Here is a 19561-nt window from a genome sequence, read left to right on the forward strand (position 1 = left end):
ACTGGATGGGCTTTGAGGTCCTTCCCACCCAAACCACTCCAGAATTGTATGAAATGCTGTGTATGAAAAATCCAGGGCTCAGCTGACACTCAGACAATGAGACACCTCAAACATTTCATTCAGTAGTTGATTGAAAAACCTTTTAAAATCCCCCAGAGCTGCTCTGCAGCTGGCCAGGATTTGATACCAAGATCAAGTGAACACAGCCTGCCCAGTTCCACTGGCCAAGGGGGCCAGCACACACTGGGGCAGAAATTCATGATTTTTTGGTGTGAAATCTCAGGTTCTAGGATCATTTAAACAGAAACAAGCACAGTGTTCACAAGTCTGACACTGCCCATCTTCCTTTACAGATCCCCTTTCAAGAGCTCTGAATAACGAAATTTACTGTTAGAACAGAACATTTTCAGAGAAGGGGAGGTGAACTTTCCTAATGCACAGAACAACCTTTGCAGAGGATTCTCAAGCATTTGAGGCAAAATCAGCAGCTGATCTTGTTACCAGCAGAATTTAATCATCTGATGTGTGACAAAACCTGCAATACCTCACAGTAATCAGCTTTATTTTAATTATTATTTTAAACAGCTCCAGGGAGATGTTGAAGCTGTTTAAACAGCCCTGTGTGGATAATTCTGAATTAAGACCACTCAAGTTCTGCAGTAACCAGATCCCACAAGGAGATGAGGCAGGTACAAACTGGATCTAAATCCACCTGGATTGAACAGGCATGGCCAGAACTGAGGTGTCACCAGAGGCTTTGGAACAGCTGGAGACAAAAAAAATACCTTCCTTCTTGCAATGCAGAACTCTGTGACTGAAACCAGACTCTGACATTTGAGAGCAGTCACATCCAAGGCCTGTGAAGATTCATTTCCTGACCCTCACCTGCACTTCACAATTACCCACCAGCTGCTCAGGGAACTGTGAAATCACCACAGAAAACTGTGGAAAATCCACTCCACGGCCTGACACAGCATCCAAAACACACTCAGTGCCTACACACACAACTCCTGAGCCTCAGAACCACGGCGTGGCAGGAGGGGAGAGGGGGAATCCAGGAGGATTACTCAGTTTCTACCCTACCATGACATTTTTAGATGGCTTTGGAAGGTGATCACATTTTGTACCACGAGGTTCAAGAATTTGTTCAGTGTTACTTGGGAGAAATCAGTTTTATTTTTCCTGGATAACCACTGTTAATTATTTCTTTGATATTTAAGCTTTTACCTCTGCTCCAATACTGTCCAGACATTAATCAGTGGCTCTTCCTTTCATGCTCTGCAGAAAACACCAGCTTAACACCCCCCCCAGCTGGAGTATCCCCAGGATTCATGGAATGGGAAGCTCCTTTATCGTGCCACACTCCTACCATCCACATTCACAGGCTTTACTCACATCTCTGGAGTCTTGGACTTGTTTTTCCCGTTGAAGAACTCGGGAAGCGCCCGACGTTCGATCACGTGGATGCTGCAACCAGAACCCCCTGTTAGATGGCAAACACAACAACCCTGCAGGGCCCTGCTCGCCCCCAAAGAACAGTCACAACAAGGGTTATTTGTGATCATTACTTTTTAGAAACCCCAGTCCTCTGGAAATTTGATTTTGGCTGGTTCTGTTCAGGCCACTGACCCAAGGGAACGGAGTCTGCCCGAGCTGGGAATCGATCCAACCCCTCCACCAACAGTTCCCAGCCCACCTGAATCTGCTGCTGTGACAAGTCACTCACTTTGGAAGTTGCACATGAATCCCAACACTCCAGTCACAGCTCATCTTTTCAGATTCCAGCCTGAACTCCCAGAGCCAAGACAAAGTGGGTGCTCAAGGAGAGCCTTCCAGACAAGTGACTATTCCTTGCTGTGCTTCCAAAGCACTTCTTGTTTCAAAAAGTGCTCCCTAGGAGTTCAACTTCCAGAGGGACTTCCTTTCCCCATCACTCACTGCTCCTCCCACACCAGCAAGGTTTGAGTACAGAGAACACCAGGGTTGTGTGGGCACCACCCCCCCAAATCCCTGAGTCCAAGGAGGATTCCAAGGTGAAACAAGTGTCCTCCCTGTACAGCCAATGATTTATCCTCAAAGGCAAGTTCTGAAGCCAAATCAAAAGGCACTGGCTTTCAGAAGGAGATACAAACACAGATCACACAAGGACTAGACAAGCAGGGAAGAGAAAGGAATTATCTTCCACACTGGGGGGGAAATCAGAGTAAAGCAAGAACTGCTGAGAAGGCAGACTGAGGGTCTCTGCTGTTTGAAATCCTCTTCCTCATTCCCAGTCCCTGAAAACAGCCAGAAGTCAGCTCAGGAAGGTTTTCAGATGGAAAAGCTGCCCCCAGACATGGGAACCAGACCTAACCAACAGTCGTTTCCTTCAACTCTTGGCTTAATTTATGAAAAAAACCAACCACCCAAAGCCTGAAGTTCCCCCCCAGCTCCCCTCTTACCAGTTGTAGTCAAACCAGGATGCATAGCTGGGGATGATGATGTGGTTGGTCTGCTCTGTGACATTGTCCTCCCCCGGATCGATGGAGCGACTCTGGTCACCCTTGTTGGGATCTTCATCTTCCTGCAGCAGGGGGGAACACCACGGTCAGGGCTTGCCAGAGACACCCCAGCAGCTCTGGGACAGCAGAGCTGGTCCAAAACAAGAGCTTTCCAGTGCTGTACAGACTCTCTGACACTCCCAAGAGGAGGACAAGTCTTTGGTCACTCTGTTGCTTCACAACAGAGGCCTCCTGTGAACACCTGAGGTTCTACCACTTGAGTCCCAGCAAACGTTCAATTCCTGCCCCAAAATGATCGAGAGAAGGGCACAGAAGTATAAAAAGAGGATCAGGCCATGACACTGCATGTACAAAACCCCTCAGGGGTTGTTTGAAGAGCACGTGGGTAACTCAACATTAAAAATAACCCAGTCCCTGAAGCAAGACCCCAAAGAGTCCCTGGTATCAATAACAGACCTTTATCTGGGATTAAATTCCCCCAAAGACAACAAGGTAGCACTCTAAACAAACCCAGTGACCTGACAACAGCGAGGGTACAAGAGTGCCACAAATGCAATTCAGTACAGAAACTACTCCTGCAACTCTATTAAGAGCCCAACCTAGGGTTAGATTTAGTCCTAAAACCTAAAAGAAAAAGCAAAAGCTTTGAAAAGCCTCTGGTCTGAAAAATGCTTCTCCAAAAATACTTGGCATCTGTCTCCTCATTGTCCTTTTTAATAGACTAGATTTAAAATGACAAAGTAATCCCACAACCAGATTTAAAAATACAAAGTAACCCCACATAATTTCAAGAATTTTTATAATAACAGAAACATTCCTATCAGTAACTAATTTACTCTTACAGATCACTTGATAATCATCAGTTACTGAAGGTGACATTAAGACCTTGACAGGCCAAGGGGGAATGGCTTCCCACTGCCAGAGGGCAGGGTTAGATGGGATATTGGGCAGGAATTCCTGGCTGGGAGGGTGGGGAGGCCCTGGCACAGGTTGCCCAGAGAAGCTGTGGCTGCCCCTGGATCCCTGGGAGTGTCCAAGGCCAGGTTGGATGGGGTTTGGAGCAACCTGGGCTGGTGGAAGGTGTCCCTGCCCATGGCAGGGGTGGCACTGGATGGGCTTTGAGGTCCTTTCCCACCCAAACCAGGCTGGGACTCTGATCTCAGTTCCTGTGAAGTTCACAACAAAGAGCTGCTGTTACCTTTCCTCCAGTGGCCACTGTCTCCTCGTCCTGTTCATCTGAAAGGTAAAACCATTCAGCATTACACCAATAAAAACCATCTGAGTGCTCAGGAGCCTCCCCAGCAACACAAAAGTTTAGTTGGAAAGAACATTTAATTTCTTTTGGATGGGAAGTGAGGAGGGAAGGAAAGTGGATCACCCATCACTAAAGCAATGACATCTCACCCACCCCTCCCAGCCCAGGGAACAGTAAGAATACAGAGGAAGGACAATGCTGATTTCCCCTCACTCCAGAATCCCTATTTAATTACCACCCTTCCCAGTGCCCCAGATGAGCCCTGTGTTACAGCATATGGGACACCACTGTGGATCTCTTATGTCAAGGCTTAGCAAAGCTCAGGGAACCTGTGGTTCACCTTGAGTCCCAGTAAAGACAAGGAAAAGAGCTAGAAAAGAGCTTATATGTCATAATAAAAAATAAGAGTAAGAACAGTCTGTGAAGGAAGAGCCCTGCAAGTGAAAAAAAGAGTTGACACACTTTGACCAGAATACACATGGAAACTGAATTAATTCAACAGAACAGTAGAATTATAGACTGCTTTGAAAATGGAGAGACTTGAGCCTGGGCTGTGCTGGGCTCCCAGCAGGGCTGGGGCACTCGGGGTGCTGAGGGGCTTTACCCAGGTCTGCCACGGTGCCTCCCTTCACCGGCGTGTTCTCACTGTCCTTCTTGGGGTTCACTGCAGAGGCAAAACCACCTGGTGAGAGCACAGCAGGAGGAGACAGGATAGAGCCCAGCAGGAGGAGAAAGGATCCCACCCAGCAGATCTCCCTGTCCCACCCACAGACACTCTGCTGGCCGAGTCCCTGCAGCCCAAACCCTTCATGTGTGAGCTGGAGCACAAGGGCCCCTCTGACTGCCCTGAATTCCCAGCTGGACACAAACCCCTTCTATCCAGGGGCTAACCCTGCATTTTGCCACCTGTTCAACACCCAGTTCACACCAAGGAAAACCCAAATAGAGCCACTCCCAAAACGCCCTGGTGCCAAGGACTGCAGAAGGAATTATTTTTCCAGTTTATCTTCATTTACCAGGCCTTGCCCAGATCAGGTATTGTCCAGATCAACCCTTCCCTGGGAAGGATTAACAGCTCAAAGCACTTGACACGTTGCAGAGTTTCCACTTATTTAACATCCTTCTCTTGGGGACTTGGCAGAGAATTATTTTTGCTCCAGAAAACTCCACACGCCCCCCCAAACACCAACAAATCCAAAAAGAGTGAAATGAAATGTTTAAGTAGATTTTTGTAAATGTATTTTAAAAAGTGTATTTTGTAAATGTATTTTCGTACTTTAGAAGGCCAAAGGAAGGTGACTCTGCTGCCCTTCCCAGCTGTCACATCCCAGACTAGACAAATTTGGATGGGATCAGATCACCTGGCCCCATGGTCACAAAGTATTTCAAAGATTTGACAAAATATATGTGTATTTTTCATGCAGTTTAAGCCACGTTTTAACATTCAAAGAATCCAGTGTTTGCATATTTTACCATTTTTGGGAAGTACCACTTCTTCTATGTTGGGGACTGGTGTGGGATCCTCCATGTCCTTGGTAAGATCTTCCTGTTCATCCTCTTCTTTCTGCCCCCTCCTTTTCCCATACAGAGCTGCTTGCCTGGAACAGAGCAGACACAGGTTCTCTGCCAGATGTTCTCACCTGGACATTGCTCACACACCAGGATTAAAGGATGGGTTAAAACCCTTCTGAAATCCCCGTGGGAACCAAGGCAGAACCACCCACACCTCTCCCTGCAGGACCTAACTCAGGATTTACACTGGAACGAGAAGTAATTCAGGTTATCCACTCATTCTTTCTTGGATGATAAATTTCCAGCTTTGTCTTATTAGAGCCCAGCAGGTCTATGAACAAGACCTGCATTTTTAGCTCAGAATTGCTCCCCTCCATATCCACACATAAAGCCCCACAAATAAGCTTTTATTTGGGTAGAATATGGGATTTTCTTCCTTTTAAGAGATCAAACTAAACCACTGATAACCCCCCTAATCTTTAAGCCACAAATGTCTCTCTTAAGGTTTACATGTGAGAAGTGGACTTCAAAGTACTTGACTATATCAATAAAAATCTCCTTAATTAAATGCAGGAATTCCTGGGGCTGAACTCAAGAACTGTGCACGCACCCCAGAGTGCCCCAACACAGCCAGAGTGGGTTAGTTTGGAAGCAGCTGAGCAACTTTTCCTTTAATTTCCACTCTTGAGCTGCCATGAAACCCTGTCCCTGACACAGGCAAAGGACAACCTGCCCCAGGTCCTCCCCCCCTGCAGAGGAGTGAGGGAATCACACCCAATGCACAGGGAAAACCACCTGGTTCCACTGTGGAAACAAGGAGGGTGCCCTCGGGTGAGAGCTGGAAGGTGCCAGGATCTCCCCAGGAGCGGTTCTGGGAAGCTCCTCTCCAGCTCCAGGGCTCACACACTCACCCTTTCTTGCCTGTCTTTTTCCTGGACTCCACAGGGGTGGGGGGTGGAGAAGGGGAATGTTTTCTCTTCCTTGTGCTGGCAGCTGCTTTCCTGTCCCTCCTCTCAGGACTCCGCACGGGCTGTGGAGAAGGGGAGCAGTGAGTTCATCCCACAGATCAGTCACTGCTGTGCTGCAGGTTAAACCCCTCCTTAACCCAGCCCACAGCAGGGGCTAAAAGCAGTGACATCCCAACACACACCAGGAGAGACTCCAGTCCCTCTCCAGCTCTCCTGGAGCCCCTTTAGGCCCTGCCAGGGGCTCTCAGGTCTCCCTGGAGCCTCCTCTTCTCCAGTGAACCCCCCAGCTCCATCCATGCAGGGATAAAGAACACCAGTGGATGCACAGTTGGATGCACAGCTCCTCAACAGAGGACCACCCACCTCTTCATTTTTCATGGAGATTCTCTGGCGGAAGCTCACGGATTTCCTGTTCTCATCCACCTCATAATCCTCCTCATTCATCCACTCGTTGAACACGTCTGTGTCCAAAATCCACTTGGCATGGACCTGAGCAACAGAAGACAGGGACATGCAGATGCTCTGTAAACAAAGCACTTCATGGCAGACCTTTCCCTGCAGGATTAAGGACATTCTTGGAGCTTCATGAGGGTCTGAACACCCAAATTGTCTCCTAGTGGTTTTACACACAGTCATGAGAATTTCATGAGGCAGGACAACACGACCAAGCCCAGGACACAATCTCTGCTCCTCAACCATTCTTAAGCCTCCTGAAATGTGAGGGCAGTTCTCAGAGCTGGGACAGCAGCTCTGGATGCTGAAAATTACCATCAAAATCTCCTAAATACACAGATCACCTGAGCAGATGTGCCACAAACATCAATAAAAGTAAGGAGAATTGGCCATATCTTGATTTAAAATATCCATCTTCAAATAAAGTTTAGCTTAAGAACTAAAAAACTTCTTGAGCTTCAGAGTAATTGATACAATTTATTTTTGATTTATTAATATCTTACACAATTATATCTTACTATTCATGGCAGATTTATACTCAAAAAGAGTGTTTTCCAGTTAGTTACCAATTACTACTTGGAGTAAGTGGTGTTTGAACAGACCCCAAGTTATTTTCAGGCCTGAGTTGCTCTAACTCTGTGGGGATGAGCAGCACACCCAGAACTCTGTGTAAGGCAAATAACAGAATAAAACCAGGAATTCTGGGAGCTGTTGAGGAACACCCACCTTCCATGGCTTCTCAGGAATTGGAGGGTCCTCAATCTCAGCATCTATTTCGTTGGCATGAACCCAGGTGTCGTAGCTGAGGAGAGAGGGGAGAGAGAACAGCCTTTGGTGCCTGGGCTGCTCGTCCCCAGGGACCAGCAGCAGGCAGTGGGGAGCCAGCAATGGGACATGTCAGATCCCAGGGCTGGGACAGCAGAGTGTTCTCCACAGGGAACAATCCCTGCTGCCACAGGAACAGGACACAGGGCAGAGGGAGGGAGCCAAGGCATCTTGTGCACACCAGAATTCCAAAACCATGCCCGTGGACCAGGTTAAAACTGTAACTCTGGAGAGATCCAGGTGTGCTAAGGCAGTTCTGAGGCCCTGATCAAACCCTGGAATTAACTTAACTCACTTTGTTCTGTTCTTAGGAGTTTAAAGCAAGAGCTGCTGGATTCCTGGAAGGAAGGAGTCTGCACCCTCTCCTTCTGGAAACCATTTATTATTGACATTCACTGTTCCCCATGCTATTCCCTCATTTCTCCACACGCTGTTCCCTCCAAAGTCTATTTACTATTGCTGCACTGAGCAAAAGCCAAAACACTTTGTAATCAACACCAGGCACCTAATGAGGAACTGGGGCAAGTCACGTGCATGGCAAGATGTGCAGAACTCCTCGTGTTTATACCTGCATTTATAAACACACACACACAGAACCAACACAAAATCGACCACTGACACAGAAACATCTAAAGGTTCTTCATCTGTATGAAGAAAGAAACTTCAGTGTGACTGTTGTTTGTTCCCTTCCACTGAAACACTCATGGGAAATATGGTTCCTGGGAATTCTGTGTGTGCACAGCAGATTTTGGTAGCCTGAAAAGGTTATTTGAATTGAGGTCGATGTTGGGTTATCAATCTTTTGATTCATCTTCCACAAGCAGTTCTTGCAAATACACTGAAGGTCTCAACAGCACATCCACTGTATTTTAACACCTCCCAACAACACCAGCTCTCTCCAGTGGAAGCTTTAACAGCCACTTGCACCTGGCTGAAGGCAACCCATGGAGTGAAACCTCTTTGCCAGAGCTCAACCAGAAGCTCTCCCTTGAAGCTGAGAGGAAAGGCTCATTCCACCCTTTGAAATTTGGATCGATTTGCAACCAGCTACTTGTGGCTTTGCAGAAAACCCCTCTCCTTTCCACCCCCACCTGCCAGTGCCACCACTGGATGTGCACATTTCAGTTGTAAATCAGTGGTTATTTTCAATCTTTGGACGTTGAGATCAGGACTTTGCCTTCAACAAACTGAATTAAGACTTGGACTCTGCTTTCTTGCCCCACCTTCCCTTACCTGTCTGGGAAGAAGCCCCAGTGTACCAGCACCTGCTTGTCTTTTTTCATCACAGGTCTCAACCATTCATCTGCCAAGGAAAGAGATCCGGGTCACATTTGGATTAACAGCACATTATTTCACTTTTCCATGCTCTGGATATTTCTGACTCCATGAACCTGAAGTGGTTAAAGATAAACACAAACCCGTGGCTGGGCAGGGAGCTGCCAGCACAGAGCAGCTCCAGAGGAACACAGTCCCTGCAAACAGCAGGGACACTTCCATCTAGTGGCCAGCACAGGCCAGGGAGGATGGAAAAAGGGGGTTTATGGCTGTGAAACTCAGACTCTACAACAACAATCCAACAGGCAACTAAATGGAGTCAAGATTTAAAAAATGAGAGCAATTTTTTTCTGTTTGCTGAAGGATGCAGCTGTTAAATTATGGGGTTTTTTGGACCTTAAGTACCTCCAACAGAGGCAGAGTGAACTGTATTACAGCCAACAACCATCCACCAGCTTGCCTCCTTACTGCGGCCTCTCTGCCAACCACACACAGTGATGTGCATCAGCATTCCCAAAAGAATTCCTGGACAGACAGGAACACACAGGCATGGAATTGCTGGGGTTGGAAAAGCCCCCTGAGACCATGGAGTCCAACCATCCCCTGCCCATGTCCCCAAGTGCCACATCCACAGGGCTCTGAAATCCCTCCAGGGCTGGAGATTCCACCCCTGCCCTGTGGCTGGACAGCCCTTTCCAGGAGGAATTTTCCCAATGTCCAACCTGCCCCTCCCCTGGCCCAGCATTCTCCACGAGCTGGTGGGTGGCTCTCAGGAGCAGGCTGGGCACACCCTGAGTCTGTGAGAACACCCCACTGCTCATGGAATTCAGTCACGAGACATTCCCACTGCCAAACTGGGAAGGGCCTTTACCATCATCCATTGAGGTAGGACTGGGATAAACGTGGTGGGTGGCCTTGGATTTCTCTTCAGTTACTGTTCCCTGGGGGAAGAAAGAAACCCCATGAGAACCCCTGACCACATCACCCCAAACTCCTCGGCTGCTGCTTCCTACCCACATCCCACAGAACCAGGGACAGGAACAGCATCTGCAGCAGCACAGAGGACAAACCTCTCCCTGGAATCCCAGAGATCCCAGGGCTCTGTGCTGGGACAAGGGACATGGAATTCCTCTGCACGGGCTGCAACAAGGACTTGGGATGGCAGGAGGAGGGAGCCACAGGTACTGGGGGTGGAATACAGGAGACATGACAGCAATGGGTTAAATAAATGAAAATAATCAAGACAGTGAGAAGCAAAGCTGGCAACAAGATGAGAATTCAGAGGCAGAGCAAAGGAAAAAAAGCCCAAAAAGCACAACCAGGGGCAATTTCTGTCTTCTGCTCTTCACACCCCTTTAGACACAAAGCTGCCTGCTTTAAAAATCCCTTAAATCACTCCTGGATACAGCAAGCCTTGAGCTCACCACAGAACTCCTTTGGGAAAGAATTCCTTTATGAAAGGAAAACTGACTCATTAGCTTTAATTTAAGCAATAGATAACATTCCAAATGAGCCAAATAGTTACAAGTAACTTGTGAAAAACCACCCAACTGAAGCTGATGTGATGGTTCATAATCATAACACAGGAAATACATTTAATCTGGGAAAGAAACCATTGGGCTGCAGCTCTGCATGATCCTGACACAGAAGGCCACCAGACCATCCAGAGGTCACATTCCAGGTATTTCTCTCAAGACAAGTGAAAATACCGTTTACATTTTCAAGAGATGAAGTCATTAATCTTGTTCAGATCATTATTTAGTATATTAAATTACAATGGCAGCACGTTGGCTCTCAGAAATACACTGCCCACCTGTTCAGCACAGGCAACAAAGAAGTGAAATAAAGCAAAAAATCACAGTGATTTCCAGGTTCCTCCTGCTGTGCCCACCTGTGTGGAACAGCTGTATCACACACTGCCTTCTCCAGGCTCAGCTCTGGCCCAGCTCCTGCTCTCTCTGCACAAGAACTGAACAATAAATCAGCTGGGGCTGCACCCACCTCACCCAGAAGCACCTTTCACTCCAGCAGCAGGTCCAGGTGCACTTTCAGAGCAGAGGTGGGTTTGTACAGGTGACCTGGTGCTGCTGCCTCGTGCCATCAGGCACACTCCAGATGGAACTCCTGGGCTCAGGGTGGGCAGAGATGTTTTACCTGGAAGCCCTGGTTGAGGATCTGCTGCCCCACACTCACCTGGTGCCGCTTGACAATGTCCTTCAGTTTGTTTGCCAGCTTCAGCTCAATGTCAGGAATGAGGTAGATGGTTGGTCTGCTCAGACAGTTGTTCTGGGGGACAGAACAGCATGTCAAATGAGGAATTAGGAGGTGATTTGTGACAAAAATCATAACATTCCTACTAAAATCCCCAAGGCTTGAAGCTCCAAAGGAGCACGGGTCAGGTGGTGACACAGCTCACCAATTCCAGCTCCAGAACCCCCAGCACTCCCTTCACACACCTCCCCAGCAGAGCCCTCCCAGGGTTTCTGTCTGGATGTGCTGTGAGCTCTGCCACACCTTCACCCCACGGGGCTGTTCCCCCTCCTGCTCCACAACACCCTGAACACAAACCACGGCTTTGATGGCAAGGAATTCCTGACAGCCTGGGGGAGACTTTGCTTCAAAGGGAATTTGAGTCTCCCAGTGTCAGCTTCCAGTCTGGGATCTGCCCTGCAGCACTGCCATGCACAGTCACTCACTGCCACAGCACTGAGGGGCTCACTAATCAAACCTGCAATTTTCATTTTCACTCTGTTATGCCCTGAAACCACCCCAACAACAGCAAGAGGTTTTCATAGTGAGAGTACTGTGGCTTTTTGCTGTCCCTTCCTCCTATCTCCACTCCTGACAAGCTCCTGACAGTCATGTTTTGACTCTATTATACACTGAGCTTGGTTTTAGAGTTTGAAAAAAAGTAATATATTATTCACATGCGGGAGTTAAAAAAATTTAACTTCAAATAAGCCTCCACAGAGTTGCTTAATGGATATAGATAATAACTCACTTGATAAAGTGAGACTCTCAAATGTTTCCTAACCTGAGAACAGTCAAATTTAGATCAAACTAAAAGTCTCAGGAGTGAGCCATGGAATGGGTGTGTACAGAACCAGCTCCTCAGCCCCAAGGGTGGGACATGGGGACACTCAGGATGTTTTCTCCCACCTCACAACAGGTTTCCCTCACCCTCTGCATATCCAGAGTACAGATGAAAATACCCTGAACTTTCCAAGTGACAACATGGAATTGTGACTGAAATGGGTGGGAGAGGGAGAGAAGAGCCCAATATTCCTGCAGAAGTCCAGGATGAAACCCCTCCCTGGGTCGTGGGGCACATAAGGACCCAGGGAGAGCCTGCCCTGAGCCTGTGGGCTGTGGGTGGGAGCTCCTTGCCTGCACTAGTGTTTTCTCAATGGTCATGAACATCTCCACGTTCCGATCCATCCGCGAGGGATTCTGCAGGTCAAACCTCCTCCTGGGAAGGGAAAGCATTCAAAAATGTTGAGTTCCACTCCCCCCCCTCCAGCAGCCAAGAATCCTTCCCGTTCCACACAAACAGTGGCTGGTGGAGCGACGTGAGGACACTCAAAGCACAACCACACCCATCTCTGCTTCACTGGGCAGCCCCTCACGAGCCAGAAAAACCACAAGGAACCAAATCAACAAAATGCAGCTGATTTGTGAAATGTCTGGGGGGGGGAAGGCAGGTTGACATTGTCCAACAAAGCCCTGGAGCAGGGTTGTGCATTCCAGCACAGCCACAGGGGATCCCTGGACACACGGGATCACGATGGATTCCGACAGCTACGTGAGAACAGTCATGGAGGAGCTCTCATGTTTCTCTTACTTCCAGCTGCACCCATCCACCTGTCCTGGGAATGCAGGAAAAGCAGCAGCTCCTCTGCCTGATGTGAGAACAAACCACCCCCCCAGAGCACAGGGAGCTGATAATCCATGGGAGCATTTTCTCATCGCTTTTGTTGGACTCTGGGACTTCAAACTTTGTTATTGCACAGACAAATAGTCAAAACTGCTGCAGTAACAATGGAGGTTTGTCCATGAGAAAGGGGGGGATAACACAAAATCTGAGGCTTCCTACTGGGAAGCACCACAGGACCCCCCAGATCCATCCTGCTGTACCCACCTGGACCGTGCACACGTTTGGAATCCACGGATGGATGGACTCAAAGGAAGGATTTGAGTGGAGACTTCCAAAAACATGAGAGGTGGGACAACCCCAGCACCCTCACCATGTTCAGCACTCCCAAGGGGGCTCAGCACCACCAGGGCTTAGCACAGACCTGGGGCTGACCCTTCACAACCCAGCCTTTCCCAAAGCACCAGGATCACTTCAGATCACCAGCCTGGTGACTCTGAGACGTAAAACATGACCTGCTGCACCTCCCAGGGTTTGGGAAAAGCTGTTGTTGGAGCCTGCAAACGCCACCTGGGTGCTGAGGTGGTGTCAGAAGGGACCTTAGGGTGAAATAAAATCCCCTGGGCACATGTAACATGGTGAAACAGCCGTGCACACCCCCCCAGGCAGGGACTGCCAGGCTCCAAGTGCCCACCCCAGCCTAGAGCACACATTTATCCCACATCTACTGACAGTTCCTTACAAACACATCCCTGTTTCCAGTAACAGATCCATTTTCAGGTTGATAAACACTCAGTGCAGGTACAGGAAAGCAAGTTTTCAGCCCCAAACCCCGTTAGCAGGAGGGCAGCACAGCAAGGACACACCACTACACTAAACAAAGACCCTTCAGCTGAGCCCACCACCTTCTCCTCCCCTGGAGGCTCCCTGGGCTGTCCAGGAGGGACAGGCAGGGGGTTCTGCAGGAACAGCCACCAGCAGGGAGGGATGGATTGTCTCTTAAATCAGGGGCTCTTCCCTTCACACCAAGGGCATGGCAAGTTGAACACAATATCCTGGCAGATTTGTCAGAATCACCCCTTTTCAGAGGAATTTATGAGTGGTTTAAGCAGCGTTGTGCACGTGGAGAAGCTCACAGTGACTTGCAGAAGAAGGGCCAGACATCAGGGCTGTCAGGTCACTGCACAACACAGCTTAATAAAGGATTTTAGAGGCAAGATCGAGCCACTTCTCTGTTATTCAGCCACGGTTTGTATCCAAAACACACAGAATGGTTTCATGGAAATGAAGGGAAATAAACAAATAAACACAAACTGACCCAAATACCCAATGAACTCTTGGTACCTGTGAGACAAAACCACTCAGGGCATGGAAGTTTGACCAAAAAATTTTTTACATCTGTTGCTCCAAACCCGCACTGTGCACTCACAGAATGCTCCACATGCCCCCAAATTCCTGCTTTTCAAACCCCCCCTTTAAGAGAAGCGTGTTGATATATTAATTAACAGCATCATTTTTAGCTGCCCCTTGGGATCAAATAGCACCAATTCCTCCTGTCCTCAGCTTAAGTGATTCCCTCTGCCAGGTTCTAGCAAACAGCTTGGGTTGCAGTGAGGGACAAGGTATGTCAGCTGGCAGACATACCTATTATGGCGAGGAAAGGTACTTCTCCTATAAGACAGATCATTCACAAACAGGTTAAGCAAGAGCGACAATGCAGACCGTTCAAAAATCAAATCAAAATCAGAGTTCAGGCAAAAACACCACGCATTATTTGGTTGAGTCAGTGAGGGACACATTCCAAGCTCTAGCTCTGATCCTGAGAGTTAAGTTCCAGGCTCACTTCCCTCTACGTCCCACATGCACAGACACAAGGCACTACCCACACTAGTTGTGAGGGGGCAGCGAGGGAGGGAGGAGGGAGGAGGGAACACGTGGCTGAGCTTTGCTGGCAAACCTCTGTGACTGAAAACTAGGCCTGCACGGTGAAAAATGGGAGTATTTGGATATTCATGAAGCGGGAACCACTTAATGCCTTTGTTTTGAGGCAAAGAGGGCAGCAAGACAGACTGGCACACCCCAGACAAACAGGGGCCATGGCCCGGGGGGGGCAAAACTGGAGAAGGAAAATCCCTGAAAGGAGCTTATTCCTGATACACCCACCTCAGACAGAGCTGATATGAGTATAAACAACCCCTAAAATCGACCAGCCATCCTAAACCAACTTTATTTTGCCTTTTGATTGGCTCTTGTGTGTAACAGCAACACAGGCTCAATTCCAGGAATGCTGTCACAGATCAGAAACATCAGATTCACACACAAAAACACAATCTCTGCTTACTTTTACTGATTTGTTTATATTTATTGACTTCTCATCCTCATTTCTTCCCCTCAGTGTTCTCAGATATAGTAATTCCAAGGGCAGGTTGGACAGGGCTTGGAGCCACCTGGTCTATGGAAGGGGGTGGGACTGCATGGGCTTTGAGGTCCCTCTCAACCCAAACCATTCCATGGTTTTATGATCCTGCTCTCTTGGAAAGAGGATTCTGACTTAAAAACATGCAGGACAGAACACTCCTGGGATGTCACAGGGGTATTTTGATACCAGTGTCCAGAGCTGCAGGGGCAGAGCTTCTGAGGGCTTGCATTCCCCATTTCTGGAGATGGGTAAGTGATGGAACACTGAGCATTTACTGGAGTCTTCATGTTCCCCCAGTTATAACTAAACCCTCTAATCAATACAGCAACAAAGATGGACATCTCACAGATGTGAGGCATCACATCTGTCCATTTTCTCAGTCACACAGCGAGGAAACGCCAAAAAAAGAGCCTCAAACTCGTCATTAACTCCAACTACAGGCCCGAGACCTTAAACTTGGCCAATTATCTTTAAATTTAGAAGTGTGGGGGTGTGTCTGAAAAAAAGCCACCATCAGCAACACAGGAAAACATTCCCTCTTCCCATCTCCAGTCCCTGCCTCCCCGAGTCTCCAGGAAGGATTAAACGTTGGGTGCTTTGCATAAGCAGTTCGTGTGCTTGGATTCATGCAAAAGGTGTATAAATCACAAATAAAAAACTTACCAGCCCTGTTCATTCTTATATTTGTAAGCAGCACCAAGAATGTGACATAATGTACCTCCAGCTTTGAAATCCATGAAGCACTTTGCCTGGAACCCAAAAAAACCACAGGAAATCACAGAGGTAGTGACTTACGTGCAATTATTTTAAACAAATACACACTTGTTGGTTGTTTTAGACCTCTAACTTAGCAAATGAATAGGTAATTTTCAGATTAATCCCTTTTGGAGTTATAGGTTCTCCTTTAAGAATGTTTCATGAAGGTTAAATGCATTTGGTTGAAGCAGAACTCTTTGTATTTGCAAGCAGAACTTGATGTATCTGAAAGCTCCACATCCTTTCTTATAGGAGTAGCTTGAAAAAAATTCCTTGTAGAGCTGTAAAAACCCAAGCTACTCTTTGAACACCCATTTCATAGCAAATTAAACCTAGAATCAGAGCTGTCAGTGAAGCATCATCTGCACCAGGGAGACCAAACCAAGTCATTAGAAATGAACCCCTGGAGCAGAGGTTCAGATATTTCACGTTCACAGCAGCTCCCAGAGCTCCAGTCACGTCCCTCCACCACACAGAGCTGCAAAGGTCACTGGGCAGAGCTGCCCCAAAATAGCAAATCCAGTTCCAGCAGTCACTTAATTCCCAACCAGGCACCAGGGATTCCACAGCTGAGCCCCAAACAGCAGCAGGAGCAGGCTGGGACCTGCTCAGCACAACTCAGATGCTCTGCCCACCTTCAGAGGGCTGTGCTGGGGTAACAGCAGCTCCTTCCCAGCCTGGACCAGCACCTGAAACTAAACGTCTAAAAAAGCCCCTGCCAACCTCATCTGGGGGCACACAGTGCATCTCCCAGGAAAAAACCCAAAGGAAGGTGCACTGATGAGTTGTCTCCTGTGGGAAGGAGCTGAGGGGACAGAGATCCAACTGCTCTAAACTTGAGCTCAGCAAATTTGACCAGATCACCCCTTTGTAACAGCAAGAACAAGCCCAGGAACAGCATCTTTACAATGCCACTGCAATCTTTATTGCCCATTTTCAAGATAAGACACAGTGATTTAAGGCTGGTGAGCACTCAGATGGTTTATCCACCTGTTGAACGGGGACAGTTTTATGGCTTATGCTGCCACACCAAAATAAAGCATCACAAAGTTCCCCTCTGTCCCTGAAGCTTTTTATCATCACTGAGCTATCAGATATTCCAGGAGGGATGGGGAGATAGATCTTAATGGCACCTTGTGGTGCTCCTGGGTGCTCTCCAAAGCACCAGGATACTCAGAGAATCCCAGGATGAGTTGGGTGGGAAGGGCCTTAAAGCCCATCCAGTGCCACCCCTGTCATGGGCATGGGACACCTCCCACCAGCCCAGGCTGCTCCAACCCGGCCTTGGACACTTCCAGGGATCCAGGGGCAGCCACAGCTTCTCTGGGCAACCTGTGCCAGGGCCTGCCCCCCTCACAGCCAGGAATTCCTCCTGAAATGAATCCAAGAATTGTCCCAAGATTCACCCTGGGAGTTTGAAAACTCCTGTGAGGAGAACTCGCCCAAGTGACCCCCCCTCTGAGGGAGTGACAGGGGCAAAAGGTCTGGGGGAGAAACCCCCACGGAACAATAACAGGCAGCATTCCATGGGGGGTGGAGCAGGGACACAGGAGCATTGGGAAGTGTTCAGCACAGCTCCAGGGCAGTGTCTGAACTGGCTGTAAATGCTCCACCACCCCCTGTCCCCTCCCCAGGGCCTCAGAGACCAGCCCCTCCTGCTGATGCCACAACCCCTCACACATGTATGACAGCTGTCTCAGCCTCCCCAAACCAGCCAGCTGGGCCCTTGGCACCACGTGCCCATCCCTGCCCTTCCCTGAGATCCCCTGTCCTTCCATCTGCTGCACCCCCTTCCCTCCAGCCACTTCTGCACCTCACACTCCCCAGGAAAGGTCCCTCTGGTGCTGGGCACGGCTCCAGCTGGAATTTTAAATAAACAGCTCTTACAGTCTGTTGATATTGTTTCCAGGTACCAATATCCCCAGGGACTGGAAAACTATCTGAGGTAACCAATTACATGATACTCCAGAGCATGGGAAAGTCATCTTTCAGCCTTGGCACCGTTACAAATTTGAAGTTTAATCAACAGAAATGCCCAAGGGGAGCTTGTTTGCTTTGGAAAGTGCATTTTATTCCCTCAGTTCAGGGTGCACCAGTCCAGATTTGACTTAGAACTGAGGAATCATATCAAATTTTAGTAGAAATTAAAACCTTCTCGCAGCATTAAGGAATCACTTCAAATACATAGAGAATAAGCTGCATTACACCGAAAATCTGCTTTTAAGGAGGAGTGTGCTGTTCCAGCCCTGCCAGGGGCTAAATCCCAGCTGGAGCAGGGCTCTCCCAAAGCCCTGGATGCAGCACAGGCTGCAGAGGGAGAACAGCAGGGTGAGATACTCACAGGAAGCTTTGTGAAGGCAGGATTGGTGACATGTTTTCCAAAGGCATCTTCCTGGAACTGCAGCAGCTGCACCACCAGCCCAGCCAGTGTTTTGTTGGTGGGAGCATCTGCCTGAACGTACTGAAAGACAAAAACCACGTGTTTACTTGGGGGAGGGGGAAAGAAAGCCTGAAGGTGCTTCAGTAACACCCCAGGTTATCTCAGCAGTTGTAGAGCAGGGTTTGAAGATTTTGGGATCCCTGTAAGGCTGGGAAGAGGGTAAAGGATGGGGTTTGCACAGAAGAAGCACCAAGCACAAGCATTTTCCAAGCCTCAGGCTTAAAATCCAGCACCTATCTGTGGATCATCCCCAGCTCCTCCTGTGGCAGACACAGATTAACTCCAAGCTCATTTGTAGTTCCTAATAAAGGAACAGCCTAACTCTGCCCCCACACACAGAGCTCTCTGCAATAACTTCCCAAGCTCCTTCTGGAACCAAGTACTAATGAACCCTCAGAGCATCCAGTGGTACAAAGAGAAAATCTGGGCCAGACAACTCCACCTGCAATGTTTTGGGACAATCTGGGCAGTTCCCAAGGTTCTACTGCCAGTAAAATGTAAATGTAAATAAAATGTAAATACAAAAGGGGGAATCACAGCATGAAATATAAAACAACCCCACCCAGCAGATGAGGTTTTGTTATTCCTGATGTCCAGTGTCCACTCACTGAACATCCTCTCCTCCATGTGCCATAAGACTTCCAAGGGTAGAGCAAACACCCCTTTTCCAGGCAGAACATGGAGCAACATGAGCCACCCCAAACTTTCACCTGGGTAACTCTGAGCCTTTGCTCCTCCCTCAAATCAGGTTTTCTGAAGCCTTTTAAAAACCAGTTTTAAGAGACAGAACCCTCAGAACTTTGGAGCAGTGGTTTCAACACCAGTCAAATCAAAGTTCTCCACAGCCCCAGCTCCTAAGCCAGAGACACCACAAAGGCATTGACTTTTCCATTGTCATTTTACAGGATTTGACCACCTTGGGATGCAAGTTCCTTCAGTGCTTTCTAAGGAGCTGACACACACATCTGAGACATTAAACCTTTGCAATGGAAAGGACACAAACCCCTGTGGGGTTGCCCAGGTGTCCCACACTGGGCATAAAACCCCACCTAGAAACAGGAGCTGGTGAAGAACACGAAAATTCCAAATGCCTTCTCCTTGGCCTGTTCCCTCCCCCGGGAATTAATGCTTTAATTATGTCAGAAACACAGAATATCCTGAGTTGGGAGGGATCCACAGGGATCACTGAGTCCAACTCCTGGCCCTGAACAGGACTTTGGACAATGGACACAGGGAATGGCTTCCCACTGCCAGAGGGCAGGGTGAGATGGGAGATTGGGAAGGAA

At 48.3% G+C, this 19561-nt stretch overlaps 1 protein-coding gene across 1 annotated transcript in view; it reads right to left on the reverse strand.

Annotated features, from left to right (window-relative positions):
- SMARCC1 (SWI/SNF related, matrix associated, actin dependent regulator of chromatin subfamily c member 1) overlaps positions 1-18293 on the reverse strand; it is a 57473-nt gene extending 39180 nt beyond the window's left edge. The window contains exons 1-14 of the mRNA XM_029964664.1: positions 18177-18293; positions 15743-15828; positions 12177-12258; positions 10983-11075; positions 9661-9730; positions 8748-8817; positions 7416-7491; positions 6600-6725; positions 6180-6298; positions 5230-5354; positions 4361-4420; positions 3700-3737; positions 2442-2563; positions 1396-1467 (exon numbers count right to left, since the gene is read on the reverse strand). Coding sequence (XP_029820524.1) covers positions 1396-1467; positions 2442-2563; positions 3700-3737; positions 4361-4420; positions 5230-5354; positions 6180-6298; positions 6600-6725; positions 7416-7491; positions 8748-8817; positions 9661-9730; positions 10983-11075; positions 12177-12258; positions 15743-15816 — 1127 coding nt within the window. The 5' untranslated portion in view covers positions 15817-15828; positions 18177-18293. The remainder of the gene's footprint in view (positions 1-1395; positions 1468-2441; positions 2564-3699; positions 3738-4360; positions 4421-5229; positions 5355-6179; positions 6299-6599; positions 6726-7415; positions 7492-8747; positions 8818-9660; positions 9731-10982; positions 11076-12176; positions 12259-15742; positions 15829-18176) is intronic.
- Positions 18294-19561: the final 1268 nt, after the last annotated feature.

The sequence above is a fragment of the Manacus vitellinus genome, unplaced genomic scaffold (genome assembly GCF_001715985.3).
Source record: "Manacus vitellinus isolate BGI_N305 unplaced genomic scaffold, ASM171598v3 scaffold_78_pilon, whole genome shotgun sequence".
Lineage (NCBI taxonomy): Eukaryota > Metazoa > Chordata > Aves > Passeriformes > Pipridae > Manacus > Manacus vitellinus.